Below are 23,872 nucleotides of genomic sequence, written 5' to 3'. Positions count from 1 at the left end.
ATATATATATATATATATATATTGCGAAAAGTGGCTGTTAATACTGACCTTAATTTTGTTTTCATTAAAAACGTCTTTTATTCTAGCCTAAATAAAGCAAATAAGGCTTTCTCCAGAAGAAAAAATATTATAGGAAATACTGTGAAAATGTCCTTGCTCTGTTAAACATCATTTGGGAAATATTTGAAAAAGAACATTTCCTGGGAGGGCAAATTGTTTTGATGTTCTCTTTTTTTTGTCTGTAGCTCAGAGTTTTTAAACTAGCGAAGTCGTGGCCGACCCTCAACACGCTGATAAAGATCATCGGTAACTCTGTGGGCGCTTTGGGGAACCTGACGCTGGTCCTGGCCATCATCGTCTTCATCTTCGCCGTGGTCGGCATGCAGCTTTTTGGGAAAAACTATCAGGATTGTGTTTGCAAGATCAGCTACGACTGCACTCTTCCTCGCTGGCACATGAAGGACTTCTTCCACTCGTTCCTCATCGTCTTCAGGGTTCTGTGCGGGGAGTGGATCGAGACCATGTGGGATTGTATGGAGGTGGCCGGACAGCCGCTTTGCATCCTGGTCTTCATGCTGGTCATGGTCATAGGAAACCTGGTGGTGAGTACGAGGTTTTCTGATCAGGTTATTCTAATGGTGCTTTGGAATATTTCATTTTAATTGGTCAGTTGGTCTGAAAAATATCTCTAAGCAGTCTTTTTCATGTCACGCATGGCTTCCCACACATAGGGCTCTATTTTGACGGTCCATGCGCAGTGCGCTAAACGCAGGACGCAAACGCTTTCAGGGCGTGTCAAGACGCATTTTTGCTAATTTACAGATGGGAAAAGCTGCTTTGCGCCGTGGCGCATGAGCTAAAAGGGTTGAGTTTATTTTCTTAATGAGTTATAGGTGTGTTTTGAGAATAAACCAATCAGAGTCTCATCTCTCATTCCCTTTAAGAGTCAGCTGTGTCGCGCCAAGAGCGCATTCGCTATTTACAGGACGTAAAGTAAGTCTAAGTGGAAAAACTGAGCATTTCACAAGCAAACAGTTAACAGTTGACAGTTTTTTAACAGAAAACTGTTAAACAGAGCATCTACTGCGTGAGAATGAGAGATAATGGAACTACTTTCACATTCGCTCTTGGATAGGGAAACCTTTACGCACAGACATCAATTAGCCTAAAAATAATTAATTTCATTTGTTAAGCGCAAAGATTTGTTTCAAAACTATTTCTAAATTCAGTTCTAATTTCCAGCAAACGAATAAATGAACAAAAATGACCAAGTGTGGTCAAAATACTGAGTTATTTCCAAATACACCTGCCATGCCCCATATGGTCTAAAACCTGACAGGTGGGCAAATCTAAGCTTGTTTTTAATAAAACAAATATAAATATGGATATAATACATAATACTGCTAATAATAATAAGCAAAAGCAAATTGTTAGGAATGAATTGAAAAAGCCTGCCGAGATGAAGAAGACATAAAAGCAGTGATTTTTCATATTTATGTAGGCTAGAAAATAATGTTTTGTTATATTTTAATCCTTTATATTTATATCCTATATCTATTCTTATTATATACTATATATATCCTTAATATTTAAATTTTTTCATATGTAAAGATATTTGCCTATTGCTCTCTTGTGCGTATTAAGCAGTGCGTAACCGAGGCGCAACTTTGCGCAGGAGTTTAGACCGGGTCAGTTTTGGTCTAATGAAAAATCTATTATAGTTTCTCAAAATAGCGACGCGCCAGCGGTCCGCCTCAGAACGCCTTCCTTTTTAGACGAGAACGCCTATGGGCGCACAAATGAGCGATAATGCATTTGCTATTTAAACAGCGTAGCGCAACGCCTCAAAACGACTCTCACACTGCGCCGGGTGTATGATAGAGCCCATAGACTTTACTTGGGCGGCTGCCCAGGTATATTAGCAGCCGCTCATATATATTCAGTGATAGTATATTTTGTATTCGCCCTAATAGGCAAACACCCGCAATCAGGGCTGGAGTGGGACTCCTTTTTAGCTCTGGAGTATCAAGCCTTAGACCGGCCCACCTTTGTCGACGACTGACTCTATTAAAATAACGTTATTTCCAATTTCAAGGACAGAGCTTCTTTAGAACTTAAAATGCTTTTCATGAATATGAGAACATTCTTTATAGATATCCAGTCCTTTGTAACGGTCGTCACAAAAAAAAAAAAAAAAAAAAAAAATATATATATATATATATATATATATATATATATATATATATATATATATATCCCTACATAAGTAACCGAAACAGTATTTTATGTCTTAACAAAAAAAATTTTACTCAGGGGAGGTTCGAACTCGGATAAGCAGCATCATAACGCAATGTGCTAACCACTAGACCGAGATGGCGCTGTTAAGGTGATGTGTTCGGGATAAAGGATAAGTATTGCACTGTTATCTGCTGCTATTGATGTCTACTCTTTTCTTCCCTTTTTAGATTTCTGATCAAGTTATGTCAGATTTATTAATGTAGTGAGTCATCTGATTTTCATTGAGCAGGTGTAATATTGATTAATATTAATTAATATGCACTAAGGTGCCGCTGTTTGGGGTGGAATGATAGTTACATCATCATTAACCTGCGGGCTGCATTTTGCTCTCGGGGCTGCGAGAAAATAAATAAAAATAGCGGAGCTGCAGCAAAATTATGAATAAAAAAAATGAGGCTATGTTCAAATAAATAAATAAATGAACAAAAGTGCGACTGCTGAGAGTGCAAGCAGCTAGGGACACTGGCCCTTGCAGCCAAAAAAATGGACCGGCCCGACGGGAATTCTCCCGGTTCTCCTGATTGGCCAATCCGGGCCTGCCCGCAATCGATTAACTAGTGGAAAATCTTCTATCACACCAACACGTTTCCTATTGTACTTCAAGACAGAAAAAAAAGGAAAAGAGTTTTTCATAATTTGTCCTTATTTTCTCTTTTGTCATCCTTGCCAGAAATAGAAAAGATGTTAAGCACAACATGATGCAATAAGTGAAAACACATAAAATACATACACATAGATACATACAGATAGAAGATAAACCATCCTGTCCTAAAAAAAATCTCAGATTGTAAGCATGCAGTAGAGAAATATTGCTTAATTCTCCCAGATGTTTATCCGTGATCCAGTCGTGACCAGAAAATACCTCTAAGAAGAGGAAATGAGGTCTTTTCCCAGAAAATAAGACGCAATAAGCTTTTCTTGCTAAGTTTTGCTGTTTCGACAAGATGACTGTCCTAAAAAGAGACATGAAGTCACTTTACTTTGTTTCAATGAAGTAAAGGGGTAATGAACGGCACTTTTAAAAAAATTATTAGAATATGTTTACAGTCTGAGGTCCATTCATAATGCTTCTTAAGATTTTTACTTAATAATAATTTGATATTAATATGCTATTATTACTGTTTTTCAACTTCTCTTTGAAACACTGCATATCACTTGAAAGTAAATGCCCATTTGGTAATTTAGTGATATTGCAAGCATCACATCCCAAATTCCTTTTATCCGATAATCACAAAAAGTAAATACATAGTAAAAATGTTAGTTAATACTGATTTATAAGTAAAAAAAATACATAAATAAATTACATAAAAAATAAAATAATACAAATAAATTTATTAATAGTAAATAATAAATACAAATAAATTTATTACCATTATATAGTCCCCTAACTGTGCTTGGAAGATTGCAAGCACATATGAAATCTCGTGCAGAAACTATATTCATGATGTTGATTCAAGTAAATTGTCATTGAGAGAGGATTATGAAAGGTCATTTTAGATTTAACCACAATGATTTACCCAGAATTCTCCTGTTTGAGTGGTTCTTGGAAACCTATTTGAGGAATAGGTCCACAGGCTTGTGCTTTAGCATACTTGAGTGTATACTATTATATTCCTCTAGCTTTTCAAGCTCAAAACTAGCAAGCTGTGTACCATAACGAATTGTAGTGTGTAGCTGTTTGTAATTAAACTACTATGCTTTTCAAAACCAGGTAGAAGGACAGACAACAAGTAGAAGGCATTTTGTCCTTTTATAGGTACTTGACAGATAAAAAGAAGCCAAACATATTTTTATGTACTTTGAAAAAAGAAATCCTACAAAAAAGTGTGCCTATTTTGTATTTATTAATAATAATAATAATAATAATAATACTAATATTAATCTTTTTTTTTTAAATAGCTCCTTGTGAGAGCTCAATGACACTTTACAAAGATGCAACAAAAAGAGATAGTACAGGAGACAGCATTTTATACACAAACATACAGGAAGTCAAATATAACAAACTGGAAACACAAAAACAAGACCTAAGAGACAAATAAGCCAAGTGCAGGTGGATCAGATAGAGTGGTCAGTTTGGCAAAACAGAAAACCGAAGATAAGTGAGTTTTAAGTAAAGATTTGAATTCTGAGATGATATTAACAGAGCGGAGTGAGCTTGGTAGAGAGTTCCATAGTTTGGGTGCAATAACACTAAATGATCTGCCCCCCCACTGAAGAGAGGGGGTACCGAGGGACAGCGAGAAGGCCAGAGTCAGATGAACATAAGTAGCGAGTAGGGGTGTAGGGGACAAGCATATTGCAAAGATAAGAGTGAGCTAAGATATTTAAGGATCTAAATGCAAGGAGGAGAATTTTGAATTGAATGCGATATGCAACTGGGAGCCAATGGAGGTCGTACAAGATTGGGGTTATATGAGCAGAATATTTGGTATGAGTGAGTATTGCAGAGTTTTGAATATATTGTAATCTGGAGATGAGGCTGGCTGGGAGACAAATGAAAATGGCATTACAGTAGTCAATGCGTGAAGAGCACAAAGCACACGTCATCAATTACAATTACAACACCAATACAGTTAAACCTAAACTTGACTTTAAACAAACAGTCCACCCAAAAATTATTTACATTTACATTTTACATTCAGTCATTTTTTGGGTACAGTTAGTGGTATATCTAGAGAGGCAATTGCAGATTAGGAAGGGAAGTGGAGACTAAATAGTTGAGTTTTTAGTCATTTCTTGAACACAGCGAGTGACTCTGCCGTTCTGATGCAGTTAGGGAGTTCATTCCACCAACTGGGCAGATTAAACGCGAGCGTTCGGGAAAGTGATTTCTTCCCTCTTTGGGATGGAACCACGAGGCGACGTTCATTCACAGAACGTAAGTTTCTGGAGGGCACATACATCTGTAGAAGTGAGAGCTGATAAGAAGGGGCGCAGCCAGAAATCGCTTTGTAAGCAAACATCAGAGCTTTGAATTTGATGCCAGCAGCAACTGGCATCCAGTGCAAACGGATGAGTAGCGGAGTGACATGTGCTCTTTTAGGTTCATTAAAGACCATTCGTGCTGCTGCGTTCTGGAGCAGCTGAAGAGGCTTGATAGAGTTAGCTGGAAGCCCGGCTAGTAGAGAAGTGCAATAGTCCAGTCTGGAGAGAACAAGAGCTTGAACAAGGAGTTGAGCTGCATGTTCAGATAGGAAGGGTCCGATCTTTCTGATGTTATAGAGTGCGAATCTGCAAGCAGTTCTAGAAATGTGGTCAGAGAAGTTTAGTTGGTCATCAATTGTTACTCCTAAACTTTTCACCATTTTGGATGCAGTAATGGTTGCCCCATCCATCTGGATTGAAAAGTTATGTTGTAGAGTCGGGTTGGCAGAAACTACAAGCATTTCCGTTTTCGCGAGGTTAAGCTGAAGATGCATTTGCTATTTACATGGTGAACTTTGCAAAGTGGAAAAAAACTGAAAACTGAACGCAGCTTTCCTCCTAAAGGACTAGAGCTTTCTTGGATGCTGTTTTTTGTATTATAACTACAACCACCTGTAGACATCTGTTGAAATCACATTATTTCACCAGATTACCTAATTACCTTAAACATTTTTTTTGGATGTGTAGCAGGTCTGAATGACAAAAAAGGATGTATATTAACAACTGAAGTGAAGTTGAGCAGACATTACATGAAATATTGTGTGTTCATATTGTCTGCAATGAAATAAAAATCAAAGTAAAATTGGAAATTACTACTTTCGTTTTTCTATTTGCATTTTCCTTACTGTCCCAACTTTTTCTAATTTAAGCTTGTAATTTCAGACCTCTATTTTCCAAACACAAAAGCTCAAATTGACAGGAGGCTGAATTCACCTAAAGCGGTCTGCAACACAATCCAGTGTGATCTGCTGATCTCCTTCTCTCCTCACACAAGTCACTTTGGGATTATCTTTGCCGTCTAGTGTGATTAAAGGTCATAGTGCAACTAATCAGGTTTCTATGACAACCTGCAAAGTGGCTCTTATAATAGATCAGACAGCAGGAGGAAAAGCCTGTTTTGAACATGGGACATGCTTTGTAAGCGGTTGAAATTCCTGCAGCAGCAAAACTAGGGCTTATATGAAGACCGCTGCTCCCAGAAACACAGATTGAAGTGGAAACAGTTGCTGTAGCTGAAGGTTAATAGATCAACAACCGTTTGTTGCTGTGCTCACAATAACCTTGTCGGATACAAGGATTTACAGCAGGGGTCTCAAACTCAATTTACCTGGGGGCCGCAGGAGGCAAAGTCTGGGTGAGGCTGGGCCGCATAAGGGATTTCACAAAAAAAAAGTCCTCAAATGTCATTATTAACAGTTTTAATTATTTCTTCTGAACATGAAGTGTCCTGAACATTAATGGATTGATGCGCGCATACTGAAGAGCGGTGTTGTCGCGCGCGCGTACGGATCAGCTGTGTGGTCGCGCGCGCGTACGGATCAGCTGTGTGGTCGCGCGCGCGTACGGATCAGCTGTGTGGTCGCGCGCGCGTACGGATCAGCTGTGTTGTCGCGCGCGCGTACGGATCAGCTGTGTTGTCGCGCGCGCGTACGGATCAGCTGTGTTGTCGCGCGCGCGCGCGTACGGATCAGCTGTGTTGTCGCGCGCGCGCGCGTACGGATCAGCTGTGTTGTCGCGCGCGCGCGCGTACGGATCAGCTGTGTTGTCGCGCGCGCGCGCGTACGGATCAGCTGTGTTGTCGCGCGCGCGCGCGTACGGATCAGCTGTGTTGTCGCGCGCGCGCGCGTACGGATCAGCTGTGTTGTCGCGCGCGCGCGCGTACGGATCAGCTGTGTTGTCGCGCGCGCGCGCGTACGGATCAGCTGTGTTGTCGCGCGCGCGCGCGTACGGATCAGCTGTGTTGTCGCGCGCGCGCGCGCGTACGGATCAGCTGTGTTGTCGCGCGCGCGCGCGTACGGATCAGCTGTGTTGTCGCGCGCGTACGGATCAGCTGTGTTGTCGCGCGCGCGCGCGTACGGATCAGCTGTGTTGTCGCGCGCGCGCGCGTACGGATCAGCTGTGTTGTCGCGCGCGCGCGCGTACGGATCAGCTGTGTTGTCGCGCGCGCGCGTACGGATCAGCTGTGTTGTCGCGCGCGCGCGCGTACGGATCAGCTGTGTTGTCGCGCGCGCGTACGGATCAGCTGTGTTGTCGCGCGCGCGTACGGATCAGCTGTGTTGTCGCGCGCGCGTACGGATCAGCTGTGTTGTCGCGCGCGCGTACGGATCAGCTGTGTTGTCGCGCGCGCGTACGGATCAGCTGTGTTGTCGCGCGCGCGCGCGTACGGATCAGCTGTGTTGTCGCGCGCGTACGGATCAGCTGTGTTGTCGCGCGCGTACGGATCAGCTGTGTTGTCGCGCGCGCGCGCGTACTGATCAGCTGTGTTGTCGCGCGCGCGCGCGCGCGTACGGATCAGCTGTGTTGTCGCGCGCGCGCGCGTACGGATCAGCTGTGTTGTCGCGCGCGTACGGATCAGCTGTGTTGTCGCGCGCGTACGGATCAGCTGTGTTGTCGCGCGCGTACTGATCAGCTGTGTTGTCGCGCGCGTACTGATCAGCTGTGTTGTCGCGCGCGTACTGATCAGCTGTGTTGTCGCGCGCGTACTGATCAGCTGTGTTGTCGCGCGCGTACTGATCAGCTGTGTTGTCGCGCGCGTACTGATCAGCTGTGTTGTCGCGCGCGTACTGATCAGCTGTGTTGTCGCGCGCGTACTGATCAGCTGTGTTGTCGCGCGCGTACTGATCAGCTGTGTTGTCGCGCGCGCGTACTGATCAGCTGTGTTGTCGCGCGCGCGTACGGATCAGCTGTGTGGTCGCGCGCGCGTACGGATCAGCTGTGTGGTCGCGCGCGTACTGATCAGCTGTGTGGTCGCGCGCGCGTACGGATCAGCTGTGTGGTCGCGCGCGCGTACGGATCAGCTGTGTTGTCGCGCGCGCGTACGGATCAGCTGTGTTGTCGCGCGCGCGTACGGATCAGCTGTGTTGTCGCGCGCGCGTACGGATCAGCTGTGTTGTCGCGCGCGCGTACGGATCAGCTGTGTTGTCGCGCGCGCGTACGGATCAGCTGTGTTGTCGCGCGCGCGTACGGATCAGCTGTGTTGTCGCGCGCGCGTACGGATCAGCTGTGTTGTCGCGCGCGCGTACGGATCAGCTGTGTTGTCGCGCGCGCGTACGGATCAGCTGTGTTGTCGCGCGCGCGTACGGATCAGCTGTGTTGTCGCGCGCGCGTACGGATCAGCTGTGTTGTCGCGCGCGCGTACGGATCAGCTGTGTTGTCGCGCGCGTACGGATCAGCTGTGTTGTCGCGCGCGTACGGATCAGCTGTGTTGTCGCGCGCGCGCGCGTACGGATCAGCTGTGTTGTCGCGCGCGTACTGATCAGCTGTGTTGTCGCGCGCGTACTGATCAGCTGTGTTGTCGCGCGCGTACTGATCAGCTGTGTTGTCGCGCGCGTACTGATCAGCTGTGTTGTCGCGCGCGTACTGATCAGCTGTGTTGTCGCGCGCGTACTGATCAGCTGTGTTGTCGCGCGCGTACTGATCAGCTGTGTTGTCGCGCGCGTACTGATCAGCTGTGTTGTCGCGCGCGTACTGATCAGCTGTGTTGTCGCGCGCGTACTGATCAGCTGTGTTGTCGCGCGCGTACTGATCAGCTGTGTTGTCGCGCGCGTACTGATCAGCTGTGTTGTCGCGCGCGTACTGATCAGCTGTGTTGTCGCGCGCGTACTGATCAGCTGTGTTGTCGCGCGCGTACTGATCAGCTGTGTTGTCGCGCGCGTACTGATCAGCTGTGTTGTCGCGCGCGTACTGATCAGCTGTGTTGTCGCGCGCGTACTCAAGAGCGGGACCGAAGGTGTGCCGCGTCACGGGGGCACTTTGATCATTTTGGAAGGGCACTTTCTATCCAAGGCCACAAAATATTGCACTGAGGGCCGCAAATGGCCCGTGGGCCGCGAGTTTGAGACCCCTGATTTACAGCCATGCATTGCTTTAAATGTGTTTGTTTTTCTACCCTAAATAACATATGGCCTAAAAATCACATTTGGCTTTAGGGCTGCACGATATTGGAAAAAATTGACATTGCGATAGTTTTTTTCCCTGCGATATATATTGCGATATTTTTTTACATAAATATATACTTAAGATATACTTTTGCACACATTACATACAGTATCACTGTTTTATCTGCTGCACCACTGACTGTAGGCTGGTGGAGGACCAAGAATGACTCAGCAGCAGCCTCACTCTTACCTATTTGGGTGCCTAAAAGTTAATAAGTGACGGGCATAGATGTATACAGTATATCTATGTGTGACGGGAAGCTATGCTAAGGTTAACTAGCTTAGCATATATTTTGCTGTCTGCAAATGACAGTAATTTAAACGTACCATAAAACTCCTATAAGTGCATAAAATTCGACACAACTACACAAGCATCATTTTAACCTTTATAACCGAACGTTACCGTTACTCTGTCAACAATCTATTGTCTTATTTACCGCGCTAACAGAGCTAACTTACCTAAACAGAGAGCAACAGATTGCAGACGTCAATAAAAGTATTTGTTCGAAATAAGTATTGGTAAAAACACGCTATTCGTGCTTGTCCGAATACCGTATTTGGGTTCGGCTCCACCCATAATATATATATATATATATAATTTATTTATTTTCTTTATTTGCTTTGCACCGCACCTCCTGCGATGTGACTATCGCGGATGCGCACATCGCGTTTTCGATGCTGAAACGATGTATCGTGCAGCCCTATTTGGCTTCATATGCAAAGATTTGCTCACCCTTCTCAAAATCAGAGTTATCTAAAGGGCCATGAACCCCACTTAGGTGGGAGTGTCCGGGGAGAGAAAGAGAGATGGGTTTGCATAAAAATGGGAGTTTTGTTACGAGCATGCGCTGATTTTCAGAAGCAAAACAAACTCAGACGCAGGGGACAAAGACAGTGACCGGTTACATGGACATTAGTAATCAAATTATTGATTTGTCGAATTAATGTTTGATGCCACACGGGGAATGGGAGAAAAAAAAAACCTCTGCAAGTTTCTGTAACTTAGGTGCACTCTGTAGGTAGCGTCAGAAAGCCGTGTGTGACTATTCTGTCACAAAATGCTAAATCCTACACAACGGAAATAGTTTGATTATGGTGTTTACATGTTTACATTGGGAGAGCAGCATTTGCAGCGGATCGTTCAGTCCATAATATTGTAGTGATATAAATGTACTGTAAACATGGTAACTTAATCATTTTGACTAAGGTATGTCTTCAAACATTGAAAAAGTACTGCTGATGACACAAACTAACTTTGTCATCTAAATAAACAAACAAAGAACACTGATCGCTTACTTATGTGGCAATAAGATCGTAACTGTACTGTGGATTAACACAGTGGCCATATGCATCCATGTAAACGCACAAAAACAACATTAACACTATTGCAGACACTGTGAAAAGGTCATTCCCAGCAAGGCTTGGGCGGTATTACGGTATTATGGTATACCGCGGGATCTAAAAATAGCAACGGTGTCAGTTTCAATACCGTTATTCCGTCATAAAATATTAAATATCCTTTATTTAATGCCTACAAAAACGTATGTGTGGTTATCATCATGGGACAGTGTGGAGGAGAGGGAGGGGGAGAGAGGGAGAGGTGACGTGACGAGTCGCGCTTTAAAGTGTCCTGCAGTTTGGCAGTTTCGACTGAACAGAAGGGAGACGTGGTTAATATGAACGAGAGGTCTGCATTAGAGCTGAAGATCCATCCCTGCAAAGGTGAAACAAATGATGATGAAGTAGTAAAAAAAGCGAATTATTACGGTGGTCAAGCCAGTCACTAGCTCAGAAAGAGCGCATTCCAGCCAGGTATTTCGGCGGTCGCTCATACACTGCGTATTACGGTAGAGCCCTAAACCGCAAGCTGACAGGTAAAATGACGAGGCCTCTCGCTAAAGTGAAACTGCTGTCATGGAATTCAGCTTCGCCGCCCTAATGCCAGATTGTGAAGAGAAGTTGAGAAACAAATCTTGCACAGCCTTTATCTTAATTTCGTTATTGCCAAAATACCCGTCATCATTTAGAGTTTATTTTAATTTGATTTGTTAAGAAAGATTTCTTTTCATTGGTGTGTTGGCCAATTTAAAGGCTAAGTGCATGTACCTAGACCTATAGAGTGCTGAGATGTTACGATGTTTCAGAGGACTTATTTTATTTCTTTGTTCCAACTTTCAAGTGGCATATAGCCTAGTCTACGTTTGTTACGAATAAATGATGTTAAAACATATAAATGACTCATTCTTAAAAAAATGCATCAGAGCTGTGTGCATAAGCACATTTGAATAATGTCGGGCGGTAAACGGGTTCAGGCTTTATAAAGCTGTTAATCAAAATGTACCTGTAGGACTCAGGACCTATCAGGTATAATTTTTATGGCCCGATTACAGCTCTCTGCATTCCCGCTGCTGTTCCGCGGCAGCCGGGCAAATTTCTTACAGTGTGGGAGTAAATTTCTGAATAAATCGCGGGAGAGATGTGTGTGTGTGTATGTGTGTGTGTGAGAGAGAGAGAGAGAGAGAGAGGTGCTGTGCGTCGCTTGACTCTCTCTCTCTCTCTCTCTGACCGCGAGCTAAGGTCGCATAGAAGGTATTCAGTTTCTGAATGGTTTAGGCTTAAGCCAACAGTTTGGTGACGCTGTCTGAGCCTTACGTCATAATTTTTTTTATTACGCCGGTAATACCGGATATCGGGGTAAAATATGGAGGCGGTTTGACGGTATCAAAATTTGGATACCGCCCAAGCCTATTCACAGCCAAAAGACTTTACTGCCATGGAATTCGAGTGTCATCATGATATGTGACTGCTGTACAGGAGTTATTATTATGGATTATAGATAGCGAAATTTAGCGGTTTTTATTTGAGCTTTTTTTTTTTTTTTATAGCATGACAGTAAAACATGAATACGGTTATGAATGTATAAAAACATGTGCTTAATTGTCGTAAAAATTCATAACAGTGACAAAACAATACTAATTTCTGTATCTCCTGATTCTGTGTGCAATATATATTTATATATATATATATATATATATATATATATATATATATATATATATATATATATATATATATATACATACATACATATATATATACATATATATATATATATATATATATATATATATATATATATATATATATATATATATATATATATATATATATATATATATATACACATACACACACAGGCTTGAAACTCCAGAGCTAAAAAGAAGTCCCACTCCGGCCCTGGTCAAAATTATTCGCCTACTGTGATTTTTTTTTCCCTTTTTAAATCTTTCCCATATGTTTAACAGAGCAAGGGAATTTTCATAGTATGTCTGATGATATTTTTTCTTCTGGAGAATGTCTTATTTGTTTTATTTCGGCTAGAATAAAAGCAGTTTTAAATTTTTTATAAACCATTTTAACAGGGGCGGACTGGGACAAAAATTCAGCCCTGGCACTGTAGCCACATCAGCCCACATAACCACACCGACACAGCCCCACCCACGGACACGCACATTCACTGTTTATTTTGGTGTACAGATGGTGAAATAACAAGACATTCTTGCCAGATTTTGATTACGTCTGGGTAACCTCGGATTGGGTCGGCCCATCTTGAAATTAGGCGGCCGTCACCGATTGGGCCATATGCTTAACATTTATTATTATTATTATTCTTTTTTTATTATTTATATTTTTCTATTTATCATCATCATCATAATATCATATCTAGCAAGAGATAAAAGCTGCCTGCACGTAAAAACAATAAAAAATAAAAAAAACTGACCGGCCCACATTAAAAAAATTGGTCTGGCCCTTCTGGCATTTGCCAGAATTGCAAGATGGCCAGTCCGCCCCTGCATTTTAAGCTCAAAATTATTAGCCCCCTCGTGCAATATCTTTTTCCGATTGTCTACAGAGCAAACCATCATTATACAATGACTTGCCTAATTACCCTAATGAGCCTAGTGAAGCCTTTAAATGTCACTTTAAGCTGAATATTAGCATCTTGAAAAATATCTAATCAAATGTACTGTCATCATGGCAAAGATAAAAGAAATCAGTTTTTATAAATGAGTTATTAAAACTATTATGTTTAGAAATGTGGTGAAAAATCTACTTTACGTTAAACAGAAATTGGGGGAAAATGTACAGGAGGGCTAATAGATCTGTCTTCAACTGTAATTACATTGTCTGATGTGGAGAAAAGACTGTCAAAGAGTGGGTAGTGGCAGCCACAACAAGATACCTTTGTATTTGATCTTGTATTAAATACCTAATTTATTGGAAACCAGTGTGATATGCACATTTGCGATAGTTTAAAAAATCCCACAGCCCTAATGCAAATCAAATGATCTGTTCCTGGTTCCTCTCTAGGTCTTGAATCTGTTTCTGGCCCTGTTGCTGAGCTCTTTCAGCTCTGATAATCTATCAGCGCCGGATGAAGACGGAGAAATGAACAACCTTCAGATAGCCATCGCTCGAATCCACTGTGGTTTCTCTTGGCTTCTGAATGGCATCAAGGACCTCTTCAGCGGGAACCTGACGCGGCACAGACGCAAATCCAAAGAGGCACAAGTGACCCTGAATCACACGGAGTGCAACGGCGGACTGGGAAGTTTGGAGAAGTATGTTTTTCCAGAAACCGAGGACAGTTACATGACCAATCCCAATCTTACCATCTGTGTGCCCATCGCACCCGGAGAGTCAGACGTGGAATTTCTTGAGGAGGAGGAAGAGGAGGAGGACACAGAGTCATCAGAGGATGAAGAGGAGAAACAGGTGAGAGGCTAATTATTACTATTAGTGCTGGATGTTTGCTTTATTTGCTTCATGAGGTTTGATTCTGTTTTCGTGTCAGCGTTATTCAGTTTTGTCTGAGAAAGTTTCAGATTTTTTTATGTTAATGTAGGGGAGGCACAGTGGCTCAGTGGTTAGCACTGTCGCCTCACAGCAAGAAGGTCGCTGGTTCAAGTCCCGGCTGGACCAGTTGGCATTTCTATGTGGAGTTTGCATGTTGCTCCCGTGTTGGTTTCCTCCGGGTGCTCCCGTTTCCCCCACAGTCCAAACACATAGGTGAACATATTTATCAGGAATCCGGTTAGTGCAAAGTTGATGAATTAGAAATAGTGTGATTAATAGTGGTATTAAAAATGTTAAATAATGAAAGTGTCTTATATAAAATATTAGTTTATATAAATAACTATATCAAATATATAAGAACTATTTTATGTTAAACCTTTTAATTTAATCAGGTAATTACACATACAAATATAAATTGTCAGATAGAACCCTTAAAGGACGTTAAAGATGAAAAGCAACCAGAACTATGAATATACTCAAACAACTCTTTTCTACTGCAAATATTAATGTAGACTATACTCTTTTTGATTTGTTTTATTATTATAATTATTATTCTTTTTCTTTTTTACAATGTGAATTTTGGTATTATTTCGATTTTAAAATATTCAGCATATACTGTACAAAAAAAACCCTGATAAATATACTGGAAAATACATATAAAAAGTTAATTTGTTTATCCTTTTTTTTATTTAAAGAAACGTTAGAAGAGGTATTATAGACTTTACATATTCAGTTTGCAGACATTTGCAGGCACAGACATCTATTGTGTGCATTCTTGGCAGTTTTTTTCATTTCTTTTTAATATCGTCTTTATCGATGTCGGAGTTATATAGTATCGACCGAGATTAAGAAATATATCGTGATATAAATATTTCCTAGTGTGTGTGTGTGTGTGAGAATGTGAGAGTTAATGGGTGTTTCCCAGTACTGCGTTGTGGCTGAAAGGGCATCCGCTGCATAAAACACATTCTAGAGTAATTGACTGTTCCTTCCGCTGTGGCAATCCCTGATAAATCAGGGACTAAGCCGAAGAAAAATACATTTTTGAAATGCACACTTTTGGGTTTGTCCACATGGAGTTGATTTTATCATGATTGATTTATCCATGATTGTGGTTTTTCTGTAAGACTCAGTGTGCAAGATTTGTGTACAAGACAAATTTTTCGGTTATGTATACGAAAAAAAAAACACATACGAAAATTTCAGACTTCAGTGTACAAATAACTTAATATGTGGTCACTGCCAACGGTTGCATTACAAAAGTAAATAAGCTAACAACCCAGCATTTTAAAAATATTTTACTTATTTCATAGTTTAAATATTTATCATGATTGCACATGTGTTTTTTATGTAAGAAATGTTTGAGAAATTTTAGAAGGTTTTTATATTTCTGCTTACATTTTTTTAACCAATATCATAAAAAAAACAATATATGTTTTAAAATACTGAATGATTGGAAAATAATGATGAAACGATTATGAATGCTTAAGTATTTTAAGCACATAATTGGAAGAAGAACTTAAAACCAGAACAATAACATTTTCTCTAATACAATTGCTAGTAAAAGAATAAAGCAAACTAACAGTGGATAATTAAGTGCTAAATGAAAGCATAAAGAACATTTAGATTAATCCTTCATATAGGGCACATAATGGTTTGTTTTATCCATATTGTGAGCATGCGGCAGCTCAAGCGAGTGGGGTCAGAGGTCATAGAGATGAAATGATATGAGCGAGGACAGTGGTCGGAGATCTGGGGGGACATTGAGATTCATAAGCTGATAAGCTGCAAAGCAGACAAGGTGAACCCACCAGTTATATAAGAGAACGCAGAAAGGAGCAGACAAAATGTGCATATGAAATGGTGGACCATAAAAGCGCCTCACAGTTAGCACGGTCGCCTTACAGCAAGAAGGTCGCTGGTTCGAGTCCAGTTGGACCAGTTGGCATTTCTGTGTGGAGTTTGCATGTTCTCCCCGTATTCGCGTGGGTTTCCTCCGGGTGCTCAGGTTTCCCCCCAAGTCCAAACACATGCGTTATAGGTGAATTGGATGTACTAAATTGGCCGTAGTGCATACCTCCCAACATTTGTCTCTGGGGTTAGATGTCTGAATAATATAGCTGGGAACCGGGTTAGTAACTATACTGTGGTGTAAGTAAACTATACTGTGGTGTAAGTAACTGTACTATGGACCGGGTTTCAAGCAGCCACTTCGATCGGATACTATCCCAAAGTTGGCGACCCAGGGGTGTTACAAACTGTATCATAAAGCTGAGGATCTGGAAGGGGCAGTGAAATTATGGGAATTTTCCGTGCGAAATAACAAAACAGGACGGTGGGGGGGAGATGGGTCTGAAATACGGGAGACTACCAGAAAAAATAGGAGTGTTGGTAAGTATGCTATAGTGTGTGAATGAGTATGTATATAGGTGTTTTTCATTACTGGGTTGCAGCTGAAAGGGCATCCGCTATGTAAAACATATGCTGGAATAGTTGCCGGTTCATTTGCTGTGGCGAACTCTGAAATAAATTACGTAGAATGAAAATGAACAAATGAAAAAAGCACCTCAAAAGTAGTCCATAAATCAGCGCTGTAGTCCAGTGTTGGGAATAAGTTGATATTTTTGCATCATCATTAAGTAGAAATCTTTAATTTAGTGTAGCTTTGAAATCTCAGGTAATTCTAATATGGCATGTCAAGATGATTTGATATTACTGAACTAGTGAAACATCTTGTTGTGACTTATTTGCTGCAGAGTTATTGTGGACTTCACTGAGTAGTGCAAGCAAATAGGCTATATAGGATAAAGAAACAACCGTTGTGGTTATCTTGTTGTCTTTATTGTGATTTACAGTTAAAGTCTAAATTATTCGCCCTCCTGTGAATTTTTTTTCTTTTTCAAAAATCTTCCAGATGGTGTTTAACAGAGCACAGAATGTTTCACAGTATTTCCTATAATATTTTTTTCTTCTGGAGAAAGTCTTATTTGTTTTATTTCGGCTAGAATAAAAGCAGTTTTTAATTTTTTAAAAAACATTTTAAGGTCAATATTATAAGCCCCCTTAAGTAATATTTGTTTCAAAGGTCTACAGAACAAACCGTCCATCATTATACCCAATTACCATAATTAACCTAATTTAACCGGATTAAGCCTTTTAGGGTATACTCACACTAGGCATGGTTGTCTTGAACTGTGCTCAGGCACGATTGCCCTCACAAACAAACTTTTAAAGCTCATAAATGTTCATGTAAGTCATTGTGGTGCAGGTATTAGGAGGTTTGCTGAAGGTGCAGCTGATGTGCAGGGAGGGGTTTGCTTCTTTGATACACTATGACAGTTCGCGTTCAAGCTGGGTCAGTGGCATTTCTGTGTGGAGTTTGCATGTTATCCATGTGTTGGCGTGGGTTTCCTCTGGGTGCTCCGGTTTCCCCCACAAGTCCAGAGACATGTGATATAGGTGAATTGGTAAGCTAAATTGTCCATATTGTGCGAGTGTGAATGAGTGTTTAATGCTGTTTGAACAGGCTTTAATTGTGTGCATTACACTCTAAAAAATGCTAGCAACTTAACGTTGTATCAGATATGGACGAACCAAATGTTGAGTTAATTTTGTCCAATGAAATGACACTATTTAACTCAATAGTTGGGTTTTGACAGCATTTTTTTTTTTTTGAAGTGTATAATTCTTAAGAATTCAATCTATTTTGCTGAAACTATTAACATGTGTTCACCATACATGCAACAAGGGCTGCTCGATTATGGGAAAAATCATAATCACGATTATTTTGGTCATAATTGTGTTCCCGATTATTCAAAATGATATACAGTTCAAGTCAAAATTATTTGCCCTGTGAATTCTTTTTTTAAATATAAATATTTCCCAAATGATGTTTAACAGAGCAAGGAATTTTTCACAATATTTTTTCTTCTGCAGAATGTCTTGTTTGTTTTATTTTGGCTAGAACAAAAGCAGTTTTTAATATTTTGAAACCTATTTTAATATTATTAGAACTCTTAAGCAATATATTTTTTGATTGTCTGTAGAAGAAGGTACCGTTATACAATGACTTGCCTAAATACACTAATTAAGCCTTTGAATTGCACTTTAAGCTGAATACTAGAATCTTGAAAAATATCTAGTCAAATATTATGTGCTGTCATCATGGCGAAGATTTAAATTTACATTTAGTCATTTAGCAGATGCTTTTATCCAAAGTGACTTACAAATGAGGACAATGAAGCAATTTACACAACTATAAGAGCAACAATGAATAAGTGTGTAAAGTCTAAAAAGCAAAGCATTAGTAATGTAAGAGTTTTTTTTTCTTTCTTTTTTGAGTACAGTTAGTGGTATAGCCAGAGAGGCAATTGCAGATTAGGAAGTGAAGTGGAGACTAAATAGTTGAGTTTTTAGTCGTTTCTTGAACACAGCGAGTGACTCTGCCGTTCTGATGCAGTTAGGGAGTTTATTCCACCAACTGGGCAGATTGAAAGGGAGAGTTCAGGAAAGTGATTTCTTCCCTCTTAGGGATAGAACCACTAGGCGACGTTCATTCACTGAACGCAAGTTTCTGGAGGGCACATACATCTGCAGAAGTGAGAGCAGATAAGGAGCAAAGCCAGAGGTCGCTTTGTAAGCAAACATCAGAGCTTTGAATTTGATGCGAGCAGCAACTGGCAGCCAGTGCAAACGGATGAGTAGCGGAGTGACATGTGCTCTTTTAGGTTCATTAAAGACCACTCGTGCTGCTGCGTTCTGAATCAGCTGAAGAGGTTTGATAGAGTTAGCTGGAACCCCGGCTAGTATAGAAGTGCAATAGTCCAGTCTGGAGAGAACAAGAGCTTGAACAAGAAGTTGAGCTGCATGTTCAGATAGGAAGGGTCCGATCTTTCTGATGTTATAGAGTGCGAATCTGCACGATCGAGCAGTTCTAGAAATGTGGTCAGAGATGTTTAGTTGATCATTAATCGTTACTCCAAGGCTTTTTACCATTTTGGATGCAGTAATGGTTGCCCCATCCATCTGGATTGAAAAGTTATGGTGTAGAGTCGGCTTGGCAGAAACTTCAAGCATTTCCGAGGTTAAGCTGAAGATGATGATCTTTCATCCAGTGTGAAATGTCCGACAGGCAGGCTGAGATGCGAGCTGGAACCCAGGGATCATCAGGGTGAAAAGAGAGCTGGGTATCATCAGCATAGCAGTGGTAGGAGAATCCATGTTTCTGGATGACTGGTCCAAGAGATGTCGTGTAGATGGAGAAGAGAAGTGGCCCAAGAACAGAGCCTTGTGAACCCCAGATTTTAGATGCTGTAGGTTGGACACCTCTCCCCTCCAAGACACCCTGAATGACCTGTCAGAGAGGTAAGATCTGAACCATTGAATAACAGTGCCTGCGACCCCCAATGACTCAAGCGTAGATAGCAGGATCTGGTGGTTTACAGTGTCAAAAGAAGCTAATAAATCCAGCAAGATGAGGACTGATGATTTAGAGTCTGCTTTAGCCAGTCTGAGATCTTCCACGGCCGAGAGCAGGGCAGTCTCAGTTAAGTGGCCTTTCTTAAAGCCAGATTGCTTGTTGTCCATGAGGTTGTTTTGAGTAAAAAGGTCCAGGACTTGATTGAACACGATCTTGGCCATGAATGGAATCAGGGATACCGGTCTGTAGTTTTTAAGTAGCGTTTGATCCAGGTTGGGTTTCTTTAGCAGTGGGGTTACCCTAGCCTGCTTAAATGAAGTGGGGAATAAACCAGAGTCAAATAAGATAAAATAAATCAGTTATTAGAGATATTTTAATAAAACTATTATGTTTAGAAATGTGTTAAAAATGGGGGAAATGGGCCTCTAATAATTCAGAAGGGCTAATAATTCTGACTTCAACTCTATTTATACAGTTATTTTCCTCCCTGTAAATAAAAGGGAAAAAATACAATAGAATAAAAATATGAAACAAATATGCTTTAAGCATCTTCACTGTAAGAATAAAATCTTTTATTATAGCTACAAAAGTCCTTTTGTTGTTTGATTATTGATAAAAACAGTCGGCAGCAGGAATATTGCGCGCTGTCACTTTAAGAGCAGTACGGTTCTGATTTATGGTTTCACTTTCACATGTCTTTTGATTCTCAACTAGTATGTTTATTACATTAATGAAGGTTAATAGTAATAATCACTAAACGCCGCGTTTTGACACAAATTTGCATGTATTTGAACATTACAGTGCTCACTTTAAGATGACTTTGGATGTGTGTGCTCTGCTCGTACACACAACAGCATGCGATCTCTTTCGCGCTTTTAAAAACATGAATGATTTGAATGTACATCAATGAATGATGCGCATCTCATGCTGCAAACGTTACATCGTAGTACATGCTTTTAGTCATTTTCACAAGAAACTGAGCTTTGCTGAACAACAAATGTGGACAACTGGAAAGGGGGCGGCATATGATGCAATAATAGTTTTCATACCCGTCAATCCTCCCGTTTTTCCCGGGATTCTCCTGTATTTTACAGTTCGATCCCGCTATCATACTGTAACAATATTTTCCTGTATTTCTCCCGTATTTTCAGTCTTTCTCTAAAAAGCCGAGCCTCCGTATATGAAACCCATACTGCCAAACCACCAGGGGTCGCCCCTTGCTCTTAAACGCGAGTCTGATCTGTGCTTTCACTTTGTTTAGGAATAAAAACACTTAGAAATAGATATTAAAAACCATCAACCATCCTTTATTTTGGTGGGCATATCCCTTGTTTTCACATACCAATGTTGACAGGTATGAGTTTTAGCTCGATTTAAGTTTTTTCAGAATCCTTAGAAGCATACTTGTCAACATTTGGATGTGAAAATAAGAAATTTCCTTGACCCCTTTAAAAAAAAAAAATCCTCTAATTACTAAATACGCTCATTTGGCACTGTTTCGTTGTAAATAAACTCTCAAATGGTCAGTAATATGTATTATTACTAATATGTATTATTATTTACAAAAGTAAATATAAATTCGATCTACACATTAACAGCAAATAAATCCGCAAACAGTTTAGCTTTTTAAAATTAATAGCTGTTATGATGAAATAAAATCAAGTTATTAAATCTTATTAACCTTTTCTTCACTGTATAAATTCTGTTAAAAATTCTGATTAAAGAGTAATGAATGAATCTCTTATTTGTTTGGATTTTTCGTTTGATTATATTAAATAAGAGGTGTCAGTTCAACAATGCACACATCTAACATTATAATAAAAGCATTCGATTGTTTTTCTAACTTTTTATGCTAATTTAGGACAAAATTAGGTGTGTTTGGAAAAAAAACGCCACCAAGATGGACATCTTTAGATAATATTAATTATGTGTATATCCGTTTAAACATGCATCCAAAACCCAGACTTTCGCTCCGCTTTAAAATCGCATGTACAGAATCAGTTTGGGAAACAGCGTCTGTTGCACTGATCAATGTTTTGCGGATTGCATATGAAGGGGAGACGACACCTGTAATGAAAAGAAAAGGGAATCCCGCCGTTTTTATATTTATTTGAAGTGTTTTCATGCCTAAACAAAGCGAAAGCACAGAACAGACTCGCACTTAAGAGCAAGAGGCGACCCTTCGGCGGTATGGGTTGCATACAGGGATATGGGTTGCATACGGTTTGTTACCCTTCAGAGAAAAACTAAAAATATGGGAAAATACCTTTATGGGATGATAGCAAATCATCAGAGGATAGAAATGTAAAATACGGGAGAATCCCAGGAAAAATGGGAGGGTTGAGAGGTATGATTAGAATCCAAAATCGAAATTGAATTTTCGATTAATTGCACAGCGCTAAATACAACACTTATCAAAAAGGTTTAAAAAGCACCCTAGTGTGAACTTAAAGAAGTGGTTTGGTTGCAAATTTAAACTAAAACCCTTTTGACATCCTAGAGACACAAAATTAAGAATAATCCAGCCTCACACACACATACACACACACACACACACACATACTGCTTGCTTCGTAATGTGGGATTACATAAGCAGCACTATTGGATTGTGCTGGCACCTTCAGGCCAGTAATCTCCCTAAATCATTTTAAATATGTTGCCATTACATGCAGGGAAAATCTCATCAAAATTGTATTAAGGCATGCCTATTGCTGATGCAGAGAAAATGAAACAAGGAGAATGAGTGTGTATTCAGGCAGATTTAGAACAGCTCTCTCTCTCGCCGTCTCAGATTATACTGGAGGTCACTGACCTTGACTTCATGGATTAGATGCATATGCTAGTATAAGGCCATATGTATCTGCAATGCATGCATTCTATTAGCGGCCTGTGATGTTATCATGCCAAACAAAGAGGATTTTTCAATCAATGTTGATTTCCTGGGTTATTTGAAATGTTATACACAAACGAATGTTCAAATGACTTAATTAGCATGATATATAATACTAGTGTATATGGGTCCAAGGGGCTAAATGATAACATGCATTACATTAAGTAGTATACATAAAAACCTACAGAACAGACAGATTATGATATATGCAAAACAAAACGGAGATACATGAATCATCTATTGTAGGAGTTTTATATTCTCTCCAAAACTTATAAAAATAAATTTTTTTGTGAAAGCGGTGACAACTATCACTCAAAGTTGTTTCTGAAAAAAAGGCTGCAATTCTAAAGAAGATGCATAACTAATATTGTCAGGGTGACCAGCGATCTAGCCTGTACAGATTGCTGGTATAAACATGAATCGCCAACAGACTACAGATCCGCCATTTCATGGACTACAAGATCCAGCCATCCACCACACACAAACACAGCGGTTCCTAATCCTGACTGATTGCAAACACACAACCAGAGGATTGTCAAACACTGATTACAAGGACTATAAAGACAGCACACACACATTGTTGCCGAGTCTTGATATCAGCTTCTGTGACATTACAACGCATTTTCCTTGTCTTGCTTTCCGTGTTTTTAAACCTTGCTGTGTTTTGTTTGTTTTATTGTTTATCCCTTTCTGCTGCCTGCCTTCTGTTCATACCGCTGCGGCGGCGGTAATTGGTGCACCAGCAGCTTTTGACCACTGGGTGGCACTTTAACCACAGATTTTCAGCTTTGCCTTTTCATAATACTGAATAGAAGGTTCTGTATGTGTACGGGGGTACACATACAATCTGTTACCAGGGGAGACTGTGCTGTGCAGTTAAGGCGTACAACTTTTGCATGATCAGGCTTCAGAATTAGAGCCAGTCATTTCTGGAACATACGTCTTATGGATTTTACGGGGTTTTACCTATTATTCAACATTTAAATACAAGTTAAAGAAATGTCTAAAAGCAAATCAAGTTTGTAATCATGTGTAATTCTTTTGTCTAACATTTTAAGAATTTTTTATTACATGTTTTATCCCTTTGTCTTATGTAACTTTACTGTTTTTGTATGTGTGATGACGTGTTTTTTGATTTTAGATTGCCTTTTAAAATCTGGAAGGGGGCAACAGATGAAAATTAGCCCCTGTGGATAACTCTGGCTTATTTACAGTTCTACTGTTTATTAATGAGCATTGTCCCGGTTAAATAAAATAAATTCAAACATTCAAATTCAGATGTAGAGTAATTGTAAGAAACAGTCTGGTGCAAATGTGCAAAACTGG

The 23,872-nt window shown here is 40.4% G+C and overlaps 1 protein-coding gene and 1 long non-coding RNA gene across 7 annotated transcripts in view; one reads left to right on the top strand and one right to left on the bottom strand.

Moving 5' to 3' along the window:
• LOC141378974 (uncharacterized) overlaps positions 1 to 23,872 on the bottom strand; it is an 87,526-nt gene that overhangs the window by 14,150 nt on the left and 49,504 nt on the right. The window lies entirely within an intron of this gene.
• The window catches only part of scn12aa (sodium channel, voltage gated, type XII, alpha a), a 155,642-nt gene that overhangs the window by 108,167 nt on the left and 23,603 nt on the right, over positions 1 to 23,872 (top strand). For all 5 annotated transcript variants that reach the window (XM_087240127.1, XM_087240125.1, XM_087240124.1 and 2 more), the window contains 2 exon segments: positions 246 to 602; positions 13,752 to 14,156. In XM_087240127.1, coding sequence (XP_087096253.1) covers positions 246 to 602; positions 13,752 to 14,156 — 762 coding nt within the window.

This window comes from Danio rerio, chromosome 2 (assembly GCF_052040795.2).
Source record: "Danio rerio strain M-AB ecotype USA chromosome 2, GRCz13ab, whole genome shotgun sequence".
Classification (NCBI taxonomy): domain Eukaryota; kingdom Metazoa; phylum Chordata; class Actinopteri; order Cypriniformes; family Danionidae; genus Danio; species Danio rerio.
This window is presented reverse-complemented; position numbering and strand designations above follow the sequence as displayed.